This window comes from Tetrao urogallus (assembly GCF_951394365.1).
Source record: "Tetrao urogallus genome assembly, chromosome: Z".
NCBI classification, from domain to species: domain Eukaryota; kingdom Metazoa; phylum Chordata; class Aves; order Galliformes; family Phasianidae; genus Tetrao; species Tetrao urogallus.
Window position 1 is genome coordinate 73,260,611 of NC_136816.1, and position 23,702 is coordinate 73,284,312.

Below are 23,702 nucleotides of genomic sequence, written 5' to 3' on the forward strand. Positions count from 1 at the left end.
CAGGAGGTGGAGGACAAAGCGAGGATGTCAAAGAAGGATAGGTACCAGAGAGATTCACATTTTAGTCCAAGTATGATATAGGCAGAAATCCAAATACGTGATACGTATAGGATGAAAACTAAAATGATTTTCAAATATTAGAGCTGCAAGATTTCAAGCGGCCTTCCAAAAGCAGTACAGCAGGAAGTTATTTCTAAAATTGTGCATCATCAGTTTGGAAAAGGGACTGCATTATTATATGGCAGCTTAATAACAACAGATTGAGCTCCAGGTGTCCCATCCCACCTGCTGTTCCTCTAGAGTAATCCATGGCAGTATGTAGCCTAGGTAGAACGGAATCCTGCACTCAACTTCCACCCTCCAGGACAACAAGGTAATAAAAATAGAGTTCTCACATGAGAAAAGCGTTTCACTGATCCCTCCATAAAAATCAACAGGTTTTTATATCACAGGAGCTACACGCCAGTACACAAATCCCACCAACAAGCCTCTAAAACTTCAGGTGAATAAGGTGCTGGGCAGCCCCAATAGCATGGCAGTGGACTAGGAACACACCTTGCTCTTGCTGCTGAAGAGCCACTGATCTCAGCAGGGAGGAACTGTTGAGCAACCTGTAGACATAGGACTCCACCTGTAACCGAGACAGCACCGACGTGTAGGAGTGCAGTGCCAGTGTCTGATGCACGTGCTCTGCTTTGGCTTCAAACAACTTTTTCAGTTCTCCCAACACGCTTCCATTCATCTCCACCGTCTGGTAGCGATGGTGACCTGTCACTTTGCACTGATCTGCACAGACACCCTGAAAAGAAAGCAGTTATTTCAAGTCAGTGATTCTGTCACTCAGTCAAACGTGCTTACAGAAAGTGACCCAGACATAACTCTCCCCTCAGCAGATTTCAAAGTTTACAGGCACGCAAACATTTGGGAACATTCTACATATTTTTCATAACCACTGAACAATGAAGATGCATATCCTGGACTTCATAAAAAATGATTCTTACGAACCCTCAACAACTCAAATTTAGAAATGAAATCAAATTTAGACATGAAGTGACCTGCCTGTATCACTGACAGATGTGAACAAACGTAGATCCTTCTACTCACGGTGACTGTACGTGATCAGCAGTTTATAGATTCCCATAAATATTTAAGTCTGATATTTTAAACTGCAACACGTTAAATCTTTTTAAAAAAACTCCCAGAACTCTGTATTTATAGCAGCTTCCCCATAATTAGTTTAAGGTTTCTGAAATGAACTGCATTCATCTTCCCAAACTAGAATTAGAAGATGAGAACAATCTTCTATTCTTCCTACCTCCAATTCTTCAGCTAAAGAACGCCACGACACACTTCTATTATTCTTTTATGCAACCAGAAAACACACTTCCAGATCATGCACTTTGACAGTTTGGTCTTGTATTTTTTAAACTATAAGAATTTTAAATTGGTATTCAGAAAACAACTACTCTGGATATACAATAAATAGTGAAGCAGGAGGGAATAAAGCAGGCAGCAAGCTTAGCCAACCACAAAATGCACAAAAAGGATTAAGAGTGAAGCCAAAAGCACCCATGTAGGAGCTTAACTGCACAAAGCTGAGAGTCCAGTGAGGTTCAGTGATACAGGTCCACTACATCCCAAGTAAAAAGAAGATTCCAATTTTCCCAGCAGACATCACTCAACATTAAACTCTGAGGAAACTGCACAAGAGAGCATTAGCTTTAGATGTGTACTCACAGGAGTAGTGAGAACCACCACACACATAGGTATTTAACACCTTGTAGCCATTTTGATGATGTGCTGGCTAGCAACAGCACAGGAGCACCAGGACAATTTCACTCACTCCCACAACAACCATAAAGTTCCAAAAATGAACTACACTGAATGAGTTTGGGGGGGAACATTCCTCTGAAGTTCCTCAGATCCCCTCTGGATTGTAAGCAGCAATGCTACAGGACTACACGAGCACCACAGCAGTGACTTTAACCACAGATACACACGTGGAGCAGCTGTTCCTGAAGGTGGATGTACATCATACACCCTGTGCTCCCAGTAACAGGGTCACATGCAAGACTGTATGACTCCAACTCCTCAACATCTGCACCTCTGACAGTGGGACACAGCCAGGAACGATGGCAGTGAAAACTATCACTACAGGCAGCAGGACAGATGGGACACCACCACTAGAGTCATTCTGACAGTCTACAGACAGCCCTATCTTACTACATACACCTTCCATTTTCTGCAAGTATTGTGGCACAAACTTAATCCAACACCACAGGCAGAATTTGATAGACACAGCTCAAACACAAATCTGGATCCGAAAGAGATCAATAAAACAGATCCTACACCCTATACCTGATTTTATATCAAACAGTAAACTGTCTTAAACTGCAACAGGGTGATACTCTGAAATTCAAAGCCGGGTTTGGTGGAAGAAAAAAGCAAAGTCAAACATTAATTTCAGAACAGTGACCAAAAAAAGCATTCAAAATCACATCCAAATAGTTATGCCATAAAAGTAGCTTCATAACAGCACCTGCACAGTCTTCTGCTCTTCTTTAAAAGTCCATAACCTCCCCTTAATATTTTGGCAGTCTGTCGTCATAGCCTGCAGCTCCGCCTCCGCCAGCAAAAGCTGCTTCCGACAGCGCATGTAGTTGAGGAGCAGTTCATAAAACTCGTGCCTGTCCTGATGAGCAACACTTTCAAATTCCTCTGTGTAGGAGTCAACGTTCTCAAGCCATGAACAGGGTTCAAAAATTTTCAGCTGTTCTCTGGTAAAAGGCATGAGTTCGGGTTCAGTTGGCAGCTCCGGATAAAGCCTTTCATTGTGCAGCAACGGTTTGACTGCCATTATGGTTGGTCTCTCATAGGACAACTCAGCGGACAAGTCTGGATAAACTGATTTCAACCCCAAGCGATGAACACGTGTTTTGGATTTCTCACAGGGCTGCGAGGGACTCAAAGGAGGCTTCTCTGAGAAACTGACAAGAGGACTTTTAGCATCTTGTACATTCTCAGTTTCTCTGCCCCTTGCAATGCCCACTACCGCCTGAGAAGCAGCTGCACTGGAATGAAAGGAACTGCCCAACGCATCAGAGTTTTCTGATCCACCAGCAACCACCTCCACAAAGCTGGGAGGTTTGTCCAGCTTGCTTTTTTCACTTTTCTCAACGTCCCCTCCACACTCCTCATGTGAAGGACCAGCTTTACTCTCTCCTCCATCTACTGAAGGCTCTGCAGCTGCTGCCAGAGATCTTTGGCCTGCTAAAGTTAAATTATTGGGGGAGATGTCACACGAATCAGTCACAGCTTTTCCATGCTCCGCTTCATCGCTGAGCTTAATTTCTGTGAATTCTCCTGGTTGCTCCACTTGCACTTTAGTGGCCTGAGAAGACACTTCTGCCACAGGAGGGAGGAAAACATCATCAGGCTCTTGTATCTGGGAGTCCTCGTTACTTCTTTTCTTCTTCTCCTAGAAATTTAAAATTAATAGCATTATTAACAAGCAAATCCCCCTTCCTCACATCCCAAACCCCACCAATACTACCAAAAACACCATTAATCAACACAACTCTAAAAGCATCTCAACAGGTTAATTTTCACAATAATAAGGTAAAAGGAAATGCATCACACAGATCCTTGGTCTTTAATTGCCCTTCAAATATTGTGCATCACTGTCTGGTGGTTTTTTTTGGTCAGCTCTAGAAAGACATTTCAATATTTCTACAATGAAAAGCCACAGACATCCCAGAACAAGGCATTCCACCAGTTTATAAATAATCCACATAACAAAAAGAAACTCACCTCAAGTTTTATAGAATTACTTCGAAAATTATTTTCAAAAAGCCATTTCAGAGCAAAGATCTAGAACGCATCTTCTGATTACACCAAATACAACCCCTGAAATCATACCCATTGAAAACAGGCATCACAGACCAGAGACACAGCACAACTCAGAAGTGACATTAAAACTGTAACCAGTTATCTGATTTAGATTCCCTTGAATCCAGTCTGATGTATCAGTAGCTTCCTTCTCAAAGCACAGCGTGGGAAATAATGTGGCAAGGGAACTCACCAAAGATTTTTTGCTAAGCACAGACTTACAAGTGGTTTGTGTGGACTTATCCACTTAAAAGTGCTTTGCAAACTTAGTGACAACTTCACACAAACTTTCTCCAAGCAGCTGATAAGACTTTGCCTTATGAGAAGGCAAGGCCCTTCCGAAGTGCAATCTCAAGCCTACTTTGATTTTAACCATATGCTCACAGCTTCTTTACAAAATGGTAAATAGAGCAGCTTTGCTTTCAGACTGCACTTTCCATTATGCTAAAACCTGCAAACACTCCTGATCACAAAATACTTCTGACACTCTAATGCTATTGTTAGACCAAAAAAAAAAAAAAAAAAAAAAAAAAAAAAAATCTTGTAAAATTTATGAAGTGCCTTTCAGTTCTTGCGTTCCAAAGCAAAAAAATGTCATCGTGTTAACAAGTTTTTCCTCTGAGAAAGGATGAGATAAATCAGGTCCTGCGCCAACAAAAAAAGCAAATCATGCATTCTGAGGTTGTAGTCTGCTTCTGAGGGTTTATCCTTTAAGTCAAAAATGGCACCTGCTCAACAAACATGCCCTGTGCCTAGCTGTCCTCCTCGTCTAGCATTTTAGTGCACTGTTTTCAGAGAATGAAATTCAGTAATTCAGTGCTACTCATTGGGATGCTCACAGATGCATGGTCAGTCACAAGTCCTCTGGTTTTAGCACATCACTGACTTTTTATTACACTGTTGTTACCAGTGCTGGGCAGGCTCAACTTTGGGGCCACCATAAGTTTCATCCCTCTACCTAGAAGCTCCTCAGCTGAACCAGCCTTTCTCCCAGCTTGCACACATTCTGGCTTTTTGTATCACAGAATGGCTTCAATTAGAAGGAAATTCAAAGGTTATCTAGTTTTCAAAAGATTACAACCGTTGCTAAGGCACAGGAATGAAACCATCCTTGATGTGATTTGCAGCTCAGGTTGCATCTCCAAACAACCCCATATGTTCTGTGATTCTGTGAGAATCACAGAAGGGCTTGAAGTGAAAGGAACTTTAGACCCAATTCCCACCCCAGCCTGGCCTGGAGCACCTCTAGGGATTGGGCAGCCACACTTCTCTGGGCAGCAGTGCCAGGGCCACACCATCCCTGAGTAAAGAATTTCCTACTATCATCCAACCTAAATCTCCCCTCTTTTAGTTCAAAATCATTTCATTTGTTCCGTCACTACCAGACTTGCAAAAAGTGAGTCTCCTCCTGTTTATAAGCTTCTTGTCAGTACTGGAAGTCCCTCTGGAGCCTTCCCCTCTCCAGACTGAACACTTTCAGCTCCATCAGCCTGTTTTCATAGCAGAGATGCTCCAGCCCTCTGAGCATCTTGTGGATCTCTTATGTACCCACTCCCACATCACTGCATCCTTTTTGTGCTGGGGACCCCAGACCCAGACACAGCATTCCAGATGAGTCCTCAAAAGGATGCTGACTGTAACAACAGCAACACAAACATCAGCAATGGGTCACATGCAACGCTGAAGCACAGTGGGTTCTCACATACAACGCTTCATTACACATCATCCAGGAATTGTTTAGCAGTTAATTACACCTGGAAGGGATGTCAAAGGGCAGTGGCCACAGCCGTCACTGCACACGTTTTTAATGAGCTGTCTGTCCATCACTTGTGATTCACTCCCTTCCTGGGAGAATGATTCCTCCAGACAGCAATCTTTCAACTTGACTGCCTGGCACAAATTGTTGAGCTGAATCAAAACAAAAACTACGACACGCTGACCAGTCCGGCATGGGGAAATGTCATTCAAGGAAAAATACACTTCCATTTCGACTCAACCCTGAGGGCAGCTCCAGGAGGAATGAGAGCTTGCAGCAAGCAAGGGCAGGGAGCAGCGGTCAGAACGAAAGCACAGCCACGGCTGCTGAAGAGACGCCGAACACGCTGCCTCCCGCCTCCAGCTCTGGGCGTTTCAAAGCCCAGCCCGCACCAAAGCGCTGCCAACCACCGAGGAGCTCCGCTGGCCTGTAGGCACACTGCCAGCCCCCGCTACCCGGCAAGGCAAAAAAACCTTGTTTACGCCCTTCTGCCTTACATCACGCTCGTCGCCCTCAACCTCCCCACGTCTCAGAGAAACTCCAACCCTCTAAGAAAGTCACCTCATCCCCGCCACCGATCCTACCTTCGCCTTGCCCTTGGGGCGGCCCCTCCGAGGGCCCCGCACGGCCTCAGCCATGACCCCACCGCTACCCCGGCGGCTGCGGGAACAACCGGAAGAAGAGCCGCTTGGCCCCGCCCCACGGCGGCGCGCTTGGCCAATCGGTTGCGAGGATGGGTACGGTATGCGCAGAGGGACAAAAAAGCAGAGAGGACGGGCGCGCGGGCTATTCGGAGGGGAGTATTCCTATGCGGGTATGGGAAGTTGCTCGGCCACCCTACGAGGATCCCCACTATTGTCATAGAATCATAGAATGTCCCAAGATGGAAGGAATGCATCACTGAGCTCTCACACAGCACCACTCAAACCCAAACCCTGAGTCTGAGAGCTCTGTCCAAATTTCTTGGACAGCAATATTCAGCTTAACAGCCTCTACTGTACTTTGTCAGCTGAAAAATCCTCAAAAAGAGTTTGTGCAATGTGTTATGGAGTAGATAGTTGCCATGCTAACCCTGTTGCAGCAGCAACCTGTAGGAGCTATGAAGGAAGCTTTGCTGCTTACAAGTGGTACAGTCATGTCCAGAATCTGTGCAAACGTGTCTGATGAATTACAGATCCTATCCAACCCTCAAAAGGAAAAATTCAGTTGAAAAACAGAAAGCTAGGGAAAGCTGCCTTTCAACAGCTGGCCTGATTCAGTAGGATGCTTTGAAAGTGTATCAGCCTCAGCCCTGACAGAAAGCAAACAGGATATTGTAGGAAAAAAAAAAAAACCACATCCAGCACACAACTCAGAATTGTTATTTTAAATATATATGTATTTAAAGAACTAAAACTACAACAGGTATATTTGTATACTTGAAAGATCAAGTAAAAGATTATGGAAAAAAAAAATGAAACAAAACAAAACAAAACACAGGACAAACCATTTCTTTTATTGTACATTTCATTACAGCGTAGCAAGACAGAATTTAAAGCTCATTATGATACTTTCCAAATGAGGAAATAATGTAAATCCATGAGACACAGAAGTCATGTGGATTCAACCTGAAGTTCATACAGCCAGCAGCTCCTGGTGTCACAGATTTAGACACAGCCTACCAGGACAAGTTATACCATGAGCCTGAAAAACAGCGTAGCCTACCCACAGTGTAAGTCATGGTGCACCTCTGCAAAAGCTGCTTGAGAAACATAACTGAAACTAAATCCAAATTACAAGTTTGATCGCTACTAATGAAAGATTTTAGAGACGGGTCAAAATGCAACCTTAGCTCTGAACACAAGCCAGCATGCCCAAAGCCTTGCACAGCTCCACTCAGCACGTTACTTTTCTGGAGAGAAAAAGGCTTCATCGTGCCCAGATGGTGGCATATTGCAAGAATTTGAAATTAAAACCTCCTTTAGACAGAGATAATGTTCCAGTCCATTGCCTTTTATTTTTTGCCTTTTCTTCTCCCCCCCCCCCCCCCCCCGATCCTGAGTATGAAGACAGGATATCCGTCCAAGCAGTCTTCTGATCAAAGGAGAAGATTTTTAGTAGGTACTTTCTACATGTACAAATAATTATCAGAGTCCTCAGATATTTTCTTGAAATGGAGAAGCGCTGCAGCTCTGTGTTGCTGGGAATAACTGAAAAACCAATTCTGCCATGCTGGCCAGACCAACAGTATCTTCTGCCTGAAGAACCTACAGAACAGGATCAGCAGAGTCTCAATCACAGATTCAGCTCAGACAAGAGCAAGAGAGCTGACATGACCATCCCTTCCCACTAATCAGCCCCAAGTATCCTCCTTCTGAATGGTGGCTTTTCTTTTACCACCATTCTTATTTTGTAGCTGTGTCTATTATTAATCCCTTCCTTTAGTACTTACAGTGGCTATTAATGGTGTATCAAGCTGTAGCCATCAATTGTGGCATAATCAGGATCATCTAAAACAGAAAGCACAAAAATGTAGTAAGGGATTTTATGCAGGGCAAAAGCAACATGCACTGGCCAACTGTGTTAAAGGGATGGGAGCCAGGAGTGAATGGTGCTTAGAGAGATCAGTTGATTTGCCAGAATGCCAAAGCAGAACCTGTTTATTCTGAGTCTTGCTGCAGAATCCCATTCCTGAAGTGGCCTGGAAGTGATACAACTATTTAAACAGAGAAGAGCCTAAACTGCAGAGCCTGCTGAGACTCCAAGTTTGGGCATTCTAAGTTTCCAGAAATTCTCATGCAGAGGGCTTTGATCAGATCTTCTAGATTAAACCTTGTATCCAAAGTCAGTGGCCAACTTCCCACCATCCTTCATGGAGACTAGACTCATAGAAAGAGCTAGACTGCAAGCAAGCCCTTTAGAAAGATCAAGTTTGTAATCCTATGGGGAAGAACAAGATCAGAGAGACACTCTGTGGGGTCAGAAGCCCAAGGAACTCACCTGGTCCACTGGTCGGGGTGGGTAGAGGCCCCCTCCTGCACAAAAAAAAAAAAAAAACAAACACAGAGCTGAGGATCTGAGTGACTATGGGATCCCCTCATATCCAAGGGCACCAGCCCAACTGCTCTGGTTCTGCAGGTCCCAAATCATCCTCCCAGAGCCCATGAGAGAGCAGAGCTTTGGCAGTCTTAGGCTTTCTGAATAACTGGTACCAAAGCAGGTCACGGCTAGCTCACCAACAGCAGTCTAGTGCAGGAGAGGAAAACAAGCACTTTGTTGACAAACCATCCACAGGTGAGCCCCAGGGAATGCTTTTTCACATGCCTCCACCCAGGATGAGACATCATGAAAGTATAGTTGTGCATGACTTCTCTCCTGATGTGACAGCCAGAGGGAATACTCATCCTTGGCAAGAGACTTTAGCCCTTTTTTTCTTTTTTTTTTTTTTGAGAAAACTTTTGAGAGAGAGATAGCATAATTTGCAAGACCAACTCCAATTGCTCGTTTTATGTGCCTTACCTTGATATAGGTACAGAAGCTGGACTTCTCACAGGAGTCACATTCCTCTGAGTATTGTAGTAGTTTTCATAAACAATGGGAGCTGTGAAAAGGTCACAACAGCAAAGTACAGACCTTTAATTTGTTACCTGCCAACAAAAACATTCAGCTGTCCTTCCCCCTCTCCCCCCTTCTCTGTAGGAGAATGTTTGATTGGAACTTCAGTGTTCCAAAAAGTGGAGATTATCTCCAGGGGCTGGTGCTGCATGCCAGAGAATGAGAGGAGGATGTCACAAAGTCAGTGGTTTTTGCATCCAAACTGATGTTGATGAGGACAACAGAGAGATGAGGAATAGAAGCAAGTCAGTGCTGCTTCAGGAGGTTGAACTGAGCTCTTACCTGGCGCCGAACTTCCAGTCTTGCGTAAATTTACAAAAAACTCAATATCCTTCTCAATGCTGCACATTTCTAAGCTTTTGCGGATTTCCTCATACTTCTGCAGAAAGAAAATGAAAAGCATTCCTATACGTCAGAAACCAAAAGGTCTTTTATTCAGTCAGTTGTCTCTCACATGGGGTGAGACGTGATCCTGTGTAATGTTTGGCAAGGTCACCTCCCTCTGCCTTTCATTTGTCTCATTGTTTTCAACCAGAATTTTCTTTAACCAGGGAGAAGTGAGTGCTTTTGTATGGTGTTGATGGCAGAGAGCTGAGGATACATTTTCATTCATGTTCTGCTTACTCGCTGTTTTTCCAACTGCTAATATGAGAAAAGCTTGCACTCAGGAGATCATTCCTGTTACTACAGCCTGACAAAACTTGGAAAAGAGAACCCAGGTAGCTGAGCATTCAAAAGGAGAGTTCTCTGATCCAAAACAGAAAGAATGACTCACCTCATCATTCTGGACACAGCTCTGGGAGAGCTGGTTGACGTGAAGCCAGAGGGCATTGCGGAAGTAGCTGATGCGCTCACACTCCTGAGTCTCAAAGAACTGCAATGACAAGGACAAGCTGGTGGCTCCCATGCCAGTACAGTCATGAATGCAACTGAGGAGACTTATTGTTCACATGTCCTGAGTTGATTCAAGTTCACCTCTTAATCACATTTTGTTCCAAAAAGCTTTCTCTGACTAGCAGTAAAGAAAAGGGGTTGAGCAAGGGCACCTACTATGACCCCACAGTCCACTGTCCAGTAACATCTAAGATCCTCTTCTACCCCAAATAACATGAGAAAGATGACTGTGTCAGCAAGGAACAAGTGGGGTTGATCTACTGCAGGGCAGATGCACATCTAGCTTTAGATGTTCATTGCAGAGAGGTTGGACTAGATAGCCTTTAAACGTCCCTTCCAACTCAAATGATTCTATGAATCCACAAGTATTCCAGCTTGCCTAGAGGATAAACCATTCCTCTATGCAACCAGGTGTTTCCAAGCTGGGTGCTAAGCTCAGGAAGATCTCAGTGTTCTGCTGTGCTGGTGTGGAAGGGACCCTCTGGTCCTATAGTCCCAGCTGTCCTCTCACCTCCCTCCCACATACGCAGAGAAATTTTAAAAAGCCAAGGATGTATGGAAACAGAGGCATGGATGCTCCATGCATTTAGGGTGTCAGCATCCAAGACAGACGTTGCTAGGTGTTCATGTGGTTGTAGCCTCGAGTCAAGAGGTGTTCAGACTTCAACTGTTTGAACTAGATGATGGCAACACCAAACATGCAAGCAGGTAACAGGCAAAAACGTCACCACGAAGTACCTCTACTCTGTTGGTTTTAAAAGGTGGTGGAAAAAAAAGAAAATGATGTAGAGGAAACCTTGAAGTGGTGGGATCTTGAATCCAAACAGTAGAAATGTGCAGGGTTAGCTGCAATACATCCCGATGTACATGAAGGGAACACAGAGGCACTTTATCCCTATGTCCCGCAGCAAGGGGATGGATATCATGGGACCACAGTGCACTGTGAAACAATCCTGTGGCATTTACCTCGCAAGCCTTGATGTGCTCTTTCTGCCATTCTTCCCGGATCTTCTCAAGTGAAGTAATGCTCTGCTGGTAACTCCTGTCTATGAGGGAAACCAAATTGTCAACTGGTAAATATTAATTAAAGATATATATTTTTTGCTGGATGGTACCTTCTCCAGCCAAAAGTGGCTGAAGGGGCCTGGAGAGAACCCAGTAATAGTGGGTTCTCTACGGTGAACAATTCACTGGGATGCAAAGCGCCACAGCAAGACTGAGGTCATGACCGGGGAGAATACAGGGAGTATGGTGGGGCCATATGGTGGGGCCACATGGGCTTCTCCAAGATAGGTGTTGCCTATTGTTTCTGAGGATCTATAGCTCAGCTTCCTTCTCCCTCCTCCCATCCCACGAGATGCCCCTCCCCCCTCCAAACCAGTATGCTGTGTCTCCACACTCACCTGAATCTTCCAGAGCTGATTTTGTCTGAGCCAGCTTCAGGAAGAGCTGCCAGAGATGGGAGAGAGAAGAAAGGTATAGGAGAGCCCTGGTGGATCACTCACAGCAGAGTAGCCCCACCAGGGAAGGTCAGCAGCCCACTCATGCCATCCTAACCCCAGAACTGAGAGAAGGACTTGGGATAGGAAACCTGTGAGAAGAGACACTCCTTTCCCATGTTGCACAGCCAGCCACAATCCTTACCTTCTCCTGCTGCTTCTGTGTGACAAGGTTTGCGTTGCGGTGCACAGCCTGCTCTGCTTCATCCTTATCCCTGCAGCGCTGCTCATAGAGCCGCTTGGCCTTGGAGAGACACCAAATGGAGCAGGAATGTGTCAGCAAGCAAATGAGATGCAAATATGGCTGCATGCTTGTGTATTTTAGCAGCATTAACCCGTATGGCAAGAGACAGCAGTACGCTTGCATTACCTCCATGGTCTTCTTGTACTGCAAATTCCTGTTCTTGTGAATCGCCTCCATTATGAGCTCTATCTGTGCAGACAACAGAATCAGAGTCAGCATGGCTTAGGAAAGGAAGAGTCATGAACCATATGATGGCATTACAGAACAATGGCTGTAAGGACCTTCTTCTGCCTGGAATTAGGTACTCCAGTGTCTCAGAATCATTGAAGTTCTTGGCTTGAAAGAGGTCTTAAAGATCATCTAGCCTCAATCCAGCTGCCATGGACAAGGATAACAACTCTTCAAACTTCACAAAACCCACCCAGAACATTTATCTTTCTATACTCCTATCTAAACTTCCATTCCTTATGTGGAGAAGCTGTACAAATGAATAGTAACAACATGTAGTACTGTATCACCTCCATGGAGTCAGATAGAACTAGCAAGCTCACTCACCTCTGCTAAGTCCTGATCAGCCTCTGGTTCTGACAGCTTTTCCTCATTTTCCAATCAAGGGAATCTCAAGCCATAAGAAGTTAAAGAGCTTACAGATTTTACCAGGCACTGTGTAGATCATACAACACTATCTATACGTCTTAAAAAATTCCTAATTGAGGCTGGCATTAATGGAGGAATACTTTCTATCTCTGTCCCTCAAAGAACCCTGAAGGACATTGGTGAGAATGAGGAAGTCAGAGGTTGCTGCACACTTACAGCATAGTTACAACATGTAGGAAGGAGCTCAGAACATTTTCACCCTGATGGGCACAAGGACACAAAGGGATCTGTGAGACACCAGGTGAGACAGTGACCTGCAATGAAGGTGCCAGTGCAATGCCTGACCTTTTTTCGATGAAGCTTTTGCTTTTCCCTGAATTCCTCCATTTTCTTTGCTTCCTCCCGTAGAGTTTGTGCCAGCTGGATGTGACCTTGTCCCACATTATCTATCTCTGCGAAGGAAAAAAAAAAAAAAAGAAAAAAAAAAAAAAGACTTAATTGTGTTTGTGTGTGCATGCATATATCCCAAAAATACTGTGTTTTTCAGGCCAGATTTCTTGGTGAGATCAAACTGACTCAATGACCCACAATCTGATCTCATCCATTTCCTTGCAGCTGCAGCAGTGCTTTCAAAGCAGCTTCCAAGCAGGGTCTGCCTATGCAGGGAGTGTTTCACAGTCATGCTGCAGCTTGTATTTTATTTAGGAAAATTCATACTAAGAAAAGCGATTAAATGAGCACAGTTGCTTTCCCTCCTCATCCGGATTAATTCAGGCATGTTTCAGCACATCACACCCTACAGCATCAGTCTGAAGGAAGGCTAGCAGAGAAGCACCTTGGAGCACAGAAGAGCTATTGCTGAGTAAATCACTGGCTCATGCTCAGTGCCACACTGAGCGGGTCCAGCAGGAGAGCAGCCATGCCATGAAACATCCACCCAGCAAGCAAAGCAGCTCATTTGCAGGTAAGACAGGCTGTAGCTCATGGTTCAACACCTAAAGCTGTTCCAGACTCAACTATTAATGCCTCAGCTGCTGGAGGACTGATTTGTTAAGGACATCCACTCAGGAACATGGCAGCTAACAAATGTGGCCAGGACAGATGGTGGTGGATTTGCAGCTGCCAGATTTTGGGCCAGGATAGCAGAACCCTCAGAGTAAAGGTGCTGGCTGCATCCTCTCCAGCAGGCTGCAACGCATGGTGAGGAGTGGACACTAAGATGGGCAAAGCATAACCATTTCAATCCTTTGATTACTGAACATTTGTGTGAATAGGGCAAGGTGAGCCAGCCCCCAAAAAACTCAGCTGAACTCTCGATGAACGGCTCCTGGTGCCACACAACTTACAAGCTGCTGCTAGCTCCAAAAGCCCAAGTTATCCCAAAAAGGAATCATCATGGTTCCACTCTGACACCCATGCCTTGGAACACTCTGCTCCAAACTCCATGCTCTGGGCTGAGATGGACCAAAAGGACAGCCTACACCTGATGTCATATCGTACAGTTTGGGAGGTTTCTCTGCTTCTTCCTAAGCTATAGTCCAAAGGCTTCAGCACTGCCAAGTGTCTCAACACACGAAAAAGAAGAATTACTTACGTTGCTTGAAAGCATCCAGGGATCTCTTCAGGGTACTGAAAAAACACAGGCAGAGCGTTAGAAGAGATCACTACCAGATGCAAGTGCAGGATTCAATGGTGACAGCAGAGCACTTCTGAACTGGAGAGCAAGTCCCACACTCAAGAGCAGAGAGCTCAAAACAGGTTTATTTACTGTCCTTACATTTCCCGGTTTCCATTTATCAGTGAGAATAACACAGTTCACTTAATTTGACCTTACACCTTTGTCCTGAACACTGGATGCTACTAAATGCTGAGTTTCAAAACAAATGTTATTAGCAAACTCCAAAATGTATCACTCAGAACACATGAATATTTTCCACACATTGCATGAGGTGAGTGCTTGGAAATATGAGGAACTTTTCTACCTGTTAAAACAAGGTGAATCCATGAAGACTTCAGAGAAAAAAGAAGGAAAAAAAAAAAAAAAAAAAAAAAAAGTGGCAGCCCAATATAAAACTCTAAACAAATGGCCAAGGAAGATCAAACCAAAATAACAAGCAGAAGATGCCAAGGGACACTCATTGAGCCAACCACAGCAGCCACAATATCCATGCAGGGTGACAAAGCACTAGGTTTGAATGTTCACGTGGTTTGACTTGAGGAAGTACATGGACTTCCTTTTGGCCACAGAAAGGTTGAGGAGAAAACCCAAGGCCTCATGATCCTTGGACACCAGCCTACTTCTCTCCTGAGTGCCCATGACACTTTGGTTGGCCTACATCTAGTGGGAAGTAGGTGAATTCCAACTCGGTTGCTAGAAAAGGCAAAGGCCAACTCACTATTCGTTCACAAGACTAATTTCTGAATATCTGGCAATGTCCCAGTGACATCCCAACGCTCTTTACTTCCTCTCTGCCTCCTTCCTTCTCCCTCTTCCTCATTCATTGTTCCAATTACTGACACGTGTAGAAGCAAAAGCCACTGGACTCTGAACTTACTTCAGCTCCGTCTGCCCGCAGGGCTTCTTCTTCGATAAGTTAATGAGCTCTTTGCCATATTTTTCTTCTATAACTGCCCTGTTGAGGAAAGAGAGAAATGAGAGAAAAACCTCATTTCAGAAACCAAAACTTGCTTACAAGAGCAGGAGTTTCACAATCACATCCCTCACCACACATAATGGAACAGCGAGTGTGCAGAATATCCCAGGCTGTCACATCAGAGTGACAGCATGGACACTTACCTCCCAGACCACCACAAATCATCCTGGAGCTTGCAGTTTGTTTTGTCTGCACTCAAGGTCCTGCCAGCTGCCCTCCCTGTATCCCTGTTGCTGATAGGTATAACCACCACCTTCCCAAGGGATGGAGAACTAAGCAGATGCTAGACGAATGCAGCTATGTAAGCCATCAAAGTATTTTTATCTCTGTTTTTCAATGGGAACAAGATTTGCACAATCACCTTCTCAGCATTTTGCCCATCAGTATCTGTCAGTCCATCTATTTGAAGTATTTATTGCTTGACTTCAGCCAAATGTGACTGAATGAAATAGGCATCTCATAGACACTCAGCTTCCCTACACTTGCCTGAAGTTCAGCTTGAATGTTTCAGCTGTTCAAAACTTGTGCAGCACTTTTTGAAGCCAGTAGATATGCTCTCCTGCCTGCCTCTGGTCCTTAAAGACAGCATCTGAAGAGGCCAGAACTTGTTGTGGTAAAGTATAAACATCTCTGGGAAGTTGCATTGCCCTCACCTCTTGGAAAAGAGGGAAAACGAGGAAAACCCATGTGCTGTCATTTAAGAATTTGCTTTAGGTTCTGTACAGACATTCAAGGCTACACTTGCTTGGTCAAATATAGATATCTCCATCTGGGCAAGATGACCTTGATGTCCATGGTCAGTGGAGAGAAACAAGTACTGCTGGTGACTTGCATTAGAAGGTCTCCTGGAGGATGGGTTGGAGTAGGACAGAGTTGGATGGAACTGAACGGTGTGGAGTTAAATAGAATAGAAGGGAGCTGAGAGACCTACAAAGATCAAGTTCAACTGCCTGATCACTTCAAGGCCAACCAAATGAGATAGGTAAGCTAACTATCAAGACCGTTGTAGAAAAATCCTGAATTATTGTAATTTCAATACTGACGGCTTGGAGAAAGCAAACGTGAATACAAGACTGGGGGCAAAATAGCCTGGGACAAACGTGGTGGGGAGGCAAAGTAGGAGAACCTGCCTCAAGGTGTCTAATGAATCTACATCTACAAAGTCAACAACATGGACATGTGCATTTGTGTTAGAGATACAGACATTTTAGGAAGCTGTTTGAATACTTCATATGGATGGACTGGCAGATACTGATGAGCAAAATGCTGAGAAGGTGATTGTGCAAATTTTATTCCACAATTCTCTGAGGGTGGGCAAACATAGGAACAGACTGCCTAGAGAGATGCCCTATCAGTGTTCAAAAGACATTTGGATAATGCCCTTAACAGTATGCTCCTGGGCTTTGTGACCAATGCCATCACTGCCTCTCAAGTGAGGAGACCCAGGCATAGACTTGATTCCACAGGACCAGCTGTGCAGGCAAAGGACAATGTTAAAAAAGCAAGTTCCTTATGAGTCAATAATCAAAGATGCTTTAAGACAGTGGACAGTTAAACATGATGGAAACCAAAATGAGAATACAAGAAATAGAAGTAGTGTCGCTGCCTCATTTTCCAGATCCAACCAAACCCACTGTCAGAGAGAGCTCTGTACCTTTCTTTCAGAAAGTCTTCAAACTCTTTGCAGTTCTTCCTGCCATCGTTCAAATGTTGAATGATGCTGTCGTAGCCAACTGTGCTAGTCAGATCCGTGCTCTGAAAACACAAGAATGGGATTCACATGCCTGTTAGTGCAGTCCATGACCGCTGGCACCTCCACCAGCACTGATATGACAAATGGCTCTGCTGGGAGCAAGCACGCCTATAAATTACATGAAATATTGTCTTGTTCTTTCTGGACTGGGTGAGGGTACGGGATGAGGGAGCTTGTAAGCATGAGGGAAATCAAATTTACACAGGTAGATAGTGATAGGACAAGGAAGAATGGTTTTAAACTAAAGGAGGGGAGATTTAGGTTGGATGTCAAGGGGAAGATCTTTACTGAGGGAGTGGTGAGGTGCTGGAACAGCTGCCCAGTGAGTTTGTGGAGCCCCATCCCTGGAGGTATTCAAAGCCAGGTTGGAAGGGGTCCTGTGCAATCTGATAAAGTGACTGATTCAGCATCTGGCAGCCCTGCCTGTGGCAGAGTTGGAACTGCGTGATCCTTAAGGTCCCAGCCAACCCAAGCCATTCTATGATTCTGTGATGAGAATGGTGATCACAGTTTGACAGAAGCATAGACTGGTTTGGGTTGGAAGGGACCTTAAAGCCCAGCCAGCTCCAACCCCCCTGACATGAGGAATGCTGCCACCCACTAGATCAAGCTGCCCAAGGCCCTATCCCAGCTGGCCTTAAATTTGGAACAAAGCACAGCTCAGTCCTACTACATTCTATTGATACTTCCTCAGCATCGTTGGCCCTGCAATGCACTGTGGCCCCCAAAAACTGCTGCAGCACCTTCCCTTCTTCTACCTTGTGATGTCTGACCTCACTGTGAAGTGAAGGACTTCAGATATGCCCCAGCAGATTTGGATTCTTATAAAAATGCCAGAACCTAGATGGTTTTCAGGAGAAAAGGGACATACACAAATCATACAGGTTTAGCCTGCAGACACAATTAAAAACAGGTTTCATGGCCACATGGACCCAGGGGACATCTCCTAGGAGCCTAACTATTAGCTCTAATTTCACAAAATAAAATACACATCATCAGTGAGCTACAGGCTTCCCCCACTACTCACAGTGTGTGGATGCATCCAAGCAGCACTGCTGCAATAGCTTTCTCTGTGGCCTTGTGAAATCCAACTGACACTCCCTCACATCAGTTCAAAACACCACTGAGAGGCCACTTCCCTAAGCACCAAGTCCTTCCCACACACTGCCCTATGGCTTTTAACATGTCACGTAGGGCCATGAGAGGTCCTCAGTCTGCCACCCATCACCACCAAACTCAGAAGTCTCAGCCCTGGTGCCAATACAGGCTTCCCATGAGCTTCTGAGGAATCACTGCTTTCACAAATCACACGTATTTTACCCTGATGCTTAGTAAAACAGGTATATACATGTATTTGTGGCTGAGCAAAAGGTGCTGCCTTCTGTAAAAGCTGTGTGAAAGATCACGTGAAGGAACAGGGAAGCAGGCTGCAGAAAGGAAGCAATGGCAAGAGCAGATACAAAGCTGTGAGAAAGGAAGCAAAAGCCACAAATAGTTACTGTGAAGCTTAAAGAGGAATAACGGCAGGATGGAGGGATGCAGGAAGTGTTCCAAGCCTATATGACAGCAAGCTGATAGCTGGTTATGAAAATGCTGACAGCAGAGAGATGGATTTTTCAGGAATTTGTACCCAGAGCAAGAACTGAGGAGGAACGGGGCTGATCTTTGTGGTAAATGTAGGATTTCATCACTGTGGACTTCCTTAGCAGTCAGGAACTTAAAATCAGTGGCAAAAAAGCAAGAGAAAAAGCAGAGCTGGGGTGGAGTGGGGCAGCAGGAAATCCCCATGAATTCCAGGCCAGTCTTAGTCCATACATGAGAGAGGGGGAACAGAGGACATTCTGAGATCTCCAAACACTTTCAGTTTCTCTACTGAGTACAAACCTCCCCCCGTAATGAGCTTATTTCTGAAAACACACAACCAGTTCTCAATTTAGGTCACCTCTTTGCTAATCGGATCTGCAAAAGAAGGAAGCGTGCTTGCACTGAAATGGCTTTTCACGACAGTTGCAAAACTCAGGAACATCCTAACTTGGCCTCCTACCCCATTTCAAAGGAAATAAAATAGACACAGAAGGGGCTGTGATGGAGCTGGGCTCGGCAGGGTCATATGCAGCAGCCTTTGGGTAGATGTCAGCATGGAAAGAACACAGAGAACCACCATGGCTGCCCTTGGGAGAGCAGTGAAAGAGGATAGGGAATGCAACGAGGACAAGGTTTAAAGCCATGATAAACTAAAACAAAAAGAGCTCTGGAAAACCAGGGTAGCACCAAGCATTCACCAAACAACGTTGAAAGAACGTTGAAAGTCCTCACCCCCACGGCCCACAGAATCCTTCCAGTTTTTCGCAGTAATAAGGCACAAGGCTGTATGAGAGAAGAGGTTCCCCATAAGAAGGGGAAAAAAAGAAATGGGTGTTGTGTTGTTGTCATCTAAGAGAATAAAAATCAGGCACAAATTGCTGCAGCAGCTGTGTTGAACCTTAAACAGCATCTTCCCAGCAGCATGACACCAGGCTTGCAATGCTGAAAATGCTGGTGAACAGGCAAATCACTGAGCACCTGCTGTTGGAAATAAGTTGACCTGAATGGCTTGAGCTTCTTGCACCTACCAGGGTTTTGCCACATTCTTAGTTTCCTACATTCTCATTTCTAAATAGGAGAGATGTGGGTTTGAAGGCTGGACTATTCAGTGGAGAATTGGTTGGATGGTTGGATGACAGCACCAAAAAGTTGTGGTCAGTAGATCTATGTCCAGGTGTGGGTGGTGAAGAGTGGTGTCCCCCAGGAGTCTGTCTGGGTCTGCTGCTCTTCATCATCTTTATCAGGGACACAGATGATGGGATGGAGTTCATTCTCGACATTTAGCAATGATACCAAGCTGAGTGGTGCAGTCAAAAACAGCAGAAGGAAGAGATGTCTCCAGGACAGGCTGGACAAGTGGACCCACATGAATCTCATGAGATTCAACAAGGCCAAATGCAGGCTGTTGGAGTGGGGCAATCCCAGATGTACCTGCAGGCTTGGAGAAGAACTCACTGAGAGCAGCCCTGCAGAGAAGGAGTTGGGGGTCCTGGTGGACAAAAAGCAGGACATGAGTTTATAGCCTGGAAGGCCAATAATGTCCTGGGCTGCATCAACAGAGGAGCGACAGAGGGCAAGAAGGGGGTTGCCGCCTTTGCTCTGCCCTAGTACAGCCCCATGTGGGGTACTGCATCCATGCCTGGGGCACCCAGAGCAAGTAAATTGTGGAGCTGTTGGAGTGGGTCCTTAAAAGGGACAGTAAGGTGATCAGAGGGCTGGAGCACTTTTCTTTTGAAGAAAGGTTGAGGAAGCTGGGCTCATTCAGCTTGGAGAAGAGAAGACTCTGGGAAGACCTCATTGCAGCCATCCAGTACTTGAAAGTGAGCTTTTAAACAGGAGAGTGATTTCTTTTTTACACTGACAGACAACGATAGGACAAAGGGGAACAGTTTTAAACTAAAAGAGGGCAGATATAGATTAGATATTGAAAGGAAATTAATTGCCCAGAGGATTGTGAGGCACTGGCACCACTACCCAGAGCTGTGAGTGCCCCATCCCTGGAGGTGCCCAAAACTATGGATGGGTCCTGGGCAGCCTGAGCTGGTTGGGCAGCCAGCCCATGGCAGGGGTTGGAGCTGGGTGGGCTTTAAGATCCCTTCCAAACCAGCCATTCTGTGATTCTCTGTCTGGAGTAAATGCACTGGGAGGAATGCACCCCGTGGGTGTAACGGGTAGGTTTCTGTCTAGGAACACCAAACCAGAGTCCACATCCAGTGCAGGGTCTGCAAAGTACAAGCTCCCACAGCAGTAACAGCAGATGTGCTATTTAGAGGACAGCCCATGGAAACTGTGAACAGATGATTTCAAGGTGACAAAGCAGCAGCTGATGCTTCCCAGATCCACAGGGCTTCTGAGGAGTGGAAATTCCCATTCCTGCCTTTTTAGGTTTGTATTATACCCCCGAGGCTCTCAAGGAGGAGTTCACATGGCCAAGAGCAATGCTAGCGAGGAGAAATAACACAAGGCTTCACACAGTGAGAAATGTGAGGTTCACACTGCAGCACGGGTGGAAAAGTGACACTTCTCTTCTAAAAAGTGTAGTGTTTCAGACCGCTGTGAAGTTACATATTAATTATAACTAAATATTAATATTGCTCACGTATTTTCAGCTTCTTCACATCAATCCCCAGACTCCAGACGCAAACCATATGCGAACAAAGGAGTGAGAAAAAGAGCTGCTCGTGGACCACTGCTTGAAATACTCAACCACACCTGCTCTGAGAAGCACTGCAGAAGCTAGATGTCTGCTTTTGTTTTTAGAAACACCGAGCAATACGCGGCCTTGCCCTGCTTGCTATGAGTGATCTCGAAGTTGCTCCTGGTCCTGCAGAGGTTGCTGAGACCAAGAAGAACCTCTGGGAGGATTTCTGCAGGGTGCAGAAGTAATTGAGCCTTAACCCGGAGAGAGGCTCTTTCGTGCAACATGCAAAAGAAATGAGCTTGGTCCCACAGGCAGCAACGTCGCATTGCAACATGCAGTAACACCTGCACGGGAACAGCACTGAGCACACAACCAAGTCGGCCACACGTGCTGAGCTGGAGGAAAGGAAAGCAGTCTGCATCACTCCAAAGTGCATTTTTCCCCCATGGCCTAGCAGCCCACGCGGATACATACCTAAAGGCAAAGTTTGGTCAAATTTCCCTTTTTCCCCCATGTCGCTTCATGAGAAACAAGTGCTCTCGTGATACCCAACGCTTGCTGCTGAGCTGCCCAAAAGAAGCTGCTATAAGAGGATTGGGGAGAACTGGGTGCTTGTAATGGAAAGCATCAGAATGAAAGAAGAGAGTTTGTACAGTGAAAGAAGAACAGTAGGCCACAAAAAAAAAAAAAAAAAAAAAAGAAAAAACAGATGAAAACAATGGTGTGCTTGCTCAACTCTCGGAGATCACTGCAGACAGAGCAAGAGGAAACAAAGAGCATTTCTGGCATGTTCTTACTTTTGTAGGAGGCTGCAGCAAGCATGGGCAGGACGAGGCACGGTGCAAACAGGGGCATTTGGGGCAGCATGCAGCTTCAGCAGCTCCTGGGGTGCCAAGCCCTTGAAGGGAATTTAGCACCTTATGCTTAGACCTAACAGTGAGCAGAAAAACAGGGGAATGAAAGAAAAGGTTCAAGGGCAAATGGGGCTACCTTTTTTCTTTTTTTCTTTTTTTTTTTTTTTTTTTTTTTTTTGTGACCCCAGAAACAAAATCCTAAATATATATATGATTTAGGATATATATCCTAAATCATGTAGCTGACCATGCATAACATTTGTTCGTACACACGACATGGTGCTCCATCAGCTGGAGTACTGAATCCTCTCCTTCTGCAGCACCTCTATCCTGCACTGTGTCCTGGGGCAGCCACAGCCCTCCCCAAAACCCACCCTTTCCCACCCAGCTGTCCTGAGCCCTGTGTAATCCTTCACTTTGGCAAAGCAGCATTCTCCTTCCTCTTCCCTTTTTGCCTCAAGCATCAGAGAAAAATCACAGGAGGAAGTTTGCATTCTCTCTTTGCATTACAGCAAACGGAACCTTTATCAGCAGCCCTGCACCTGGCCAAATTTGGGCTTTTCTGCCCATTTCTCACCCCTTCCTTCTTCCTTGCAGGCAATGTAGATACTGCTGTGGTGCTTGCAGGCTGTTTGGCCGATACCTCATTTTTTCGAGCACAGAGCATTTCAACTTGGCGTGGTGATGATTTCCCCTGACACAGAGCATCCATTGGCATCAGACAGGCACTGGGGCAGCATTTCCACCACAACCACCCTGTCTGCCCTCCGTTGTTGCACACGTGCAAAACAAAAGGGGCACTCTGGAAATTTCTTGGCAATGACTGGCTGAGAAACAGCTGCCATACGCAAAGCTGGCTTTAATTCCCCAGGCAGTTTGATATGCATATTGATGGCTCTGCATTAGGTACTTCGCTCATGCTGTTGGCTAAAATCACCACACACACTTCCTCAGCACCCTCACCTACCCTAATCTCAGCACATAGGAGCTGCTCCCTGGGCATCGCCCTCATCTGCCGTTCTGATAGGTACAGTCCCAAGAGCTCAGACTTTGGCACCAGTTTCCTAATTTCTTGTACCCCGTTGAAAGCTGAGGCACCAAGGAGAACCAAACAGCCACAATACTCTGCAGCAGATAAACACTTTTTTTGGCACTTCTGCGTGCCCAAAAGCATAGTTCAGACTCAAAAGAATAAATCACAGCTTCCCCCAAGCTTCGACTTTTCTTCTGCAGCTCATCAGCAGCGAGCCAAATCAGCTCCCAAAAGAAGCAACTCACCAAAGGACACTTTTTGACAGCAGTGTTCTCAAATAGTTCACAAGCAGTCAGTTATTAACATCAAACCTTTGGTCCAGCACCAACTTCCTCCAGCCCTGCAGAATCAGCCCACATGTTGTTAATTCAGCTGCACAGGGCAGGTTGCAAAGCCACGGCACTGAGTGGCTTTCAGGTGCAAGTGGATAAGCAGCACCAGCCAAAGGATGCCCACAACCCCTCAACCACGCAGCGGGCTTCGGGTCTGCCGCCATCAACAGCTCAGCTTCCTCCAGGGGCTTGAGCCAGTGTGAGGACAGGGTGAGCCCTCAAGGCACCAGGTGTCCTGCTGCATGCCCTGGGTCGCTTTAATGTTCCCCCAGACCCCAACTCACCCAGAAGTGGTCCCGGAACCAAGCCTCCCTCATGTTGCTCCTGCTGCCAGCACCGCCGCTGCTCCCAGCACTGCCCCACCCCACGCCCTCCCACC

General features: G+C 45.6%; 2 protein-coding genes across 2 annotated transcripts in view; both read right to left on the reverse strand.

Annotated features, from left to right (window-relative positions):
• Window positions 1-6,282, reverse strand: part of EPG5 (ectopic P-granules 5 autophagy tethering factor) — a gene marked incomplete at both ends in the record, with an annotated part of 48,359 nt that extends 42,077 nt beyond the window's left edge. Inside the window, 3 exons of the mRNA XM_079548790.1 lie at window positions 556-799; window positions 2,540-3,478; window positions 6,229-6,282. Coding sequence (XP_079404916.1) covers window positions 556-799; window positions 2,540-3,478; window positions 6,229-6,282 — 1,237 coding nt within the window. The remainder of the gene's footprint in view (window positions 1-555; window positions 800-2,539; window positions 3,479-6,228) is intronic.
• Window positions 6,283-8,083: 1,801 nt separating this feature from the next.
• PSTPIP2 (proline-serine-threonine phosphatase interacting protein 2) lies at window positions 8,084-23,640 on the reverse strand (the record flags this gene model as incomplete). Its single annotated transcript, XM_079548745.1, is given in 16 exon segments — window positions 8,084-8,133; window positions 8,624-8,658; window positions 9,143-9,224; window positions 9,521-9,617; window positions 10,014-10,112; window positions 11,099-11,178; window positions 11,536-11,581; window positions 11,777-11,875; window positions 12,002-12,064; window positions 12,818-12,924; window positions 14,067-14,101; window positions 15,028-15,105; window positions 16,781-16,881; window positions 18,764-18,817; window positions 18,821-18,838; window positions 23,608-23,640. Coding segments are annotated over 16 exon segments (1,077 nt in total).
• Between the last annotated feature and the right edge of the window lie 62 nt (window positions 23,641-23,702).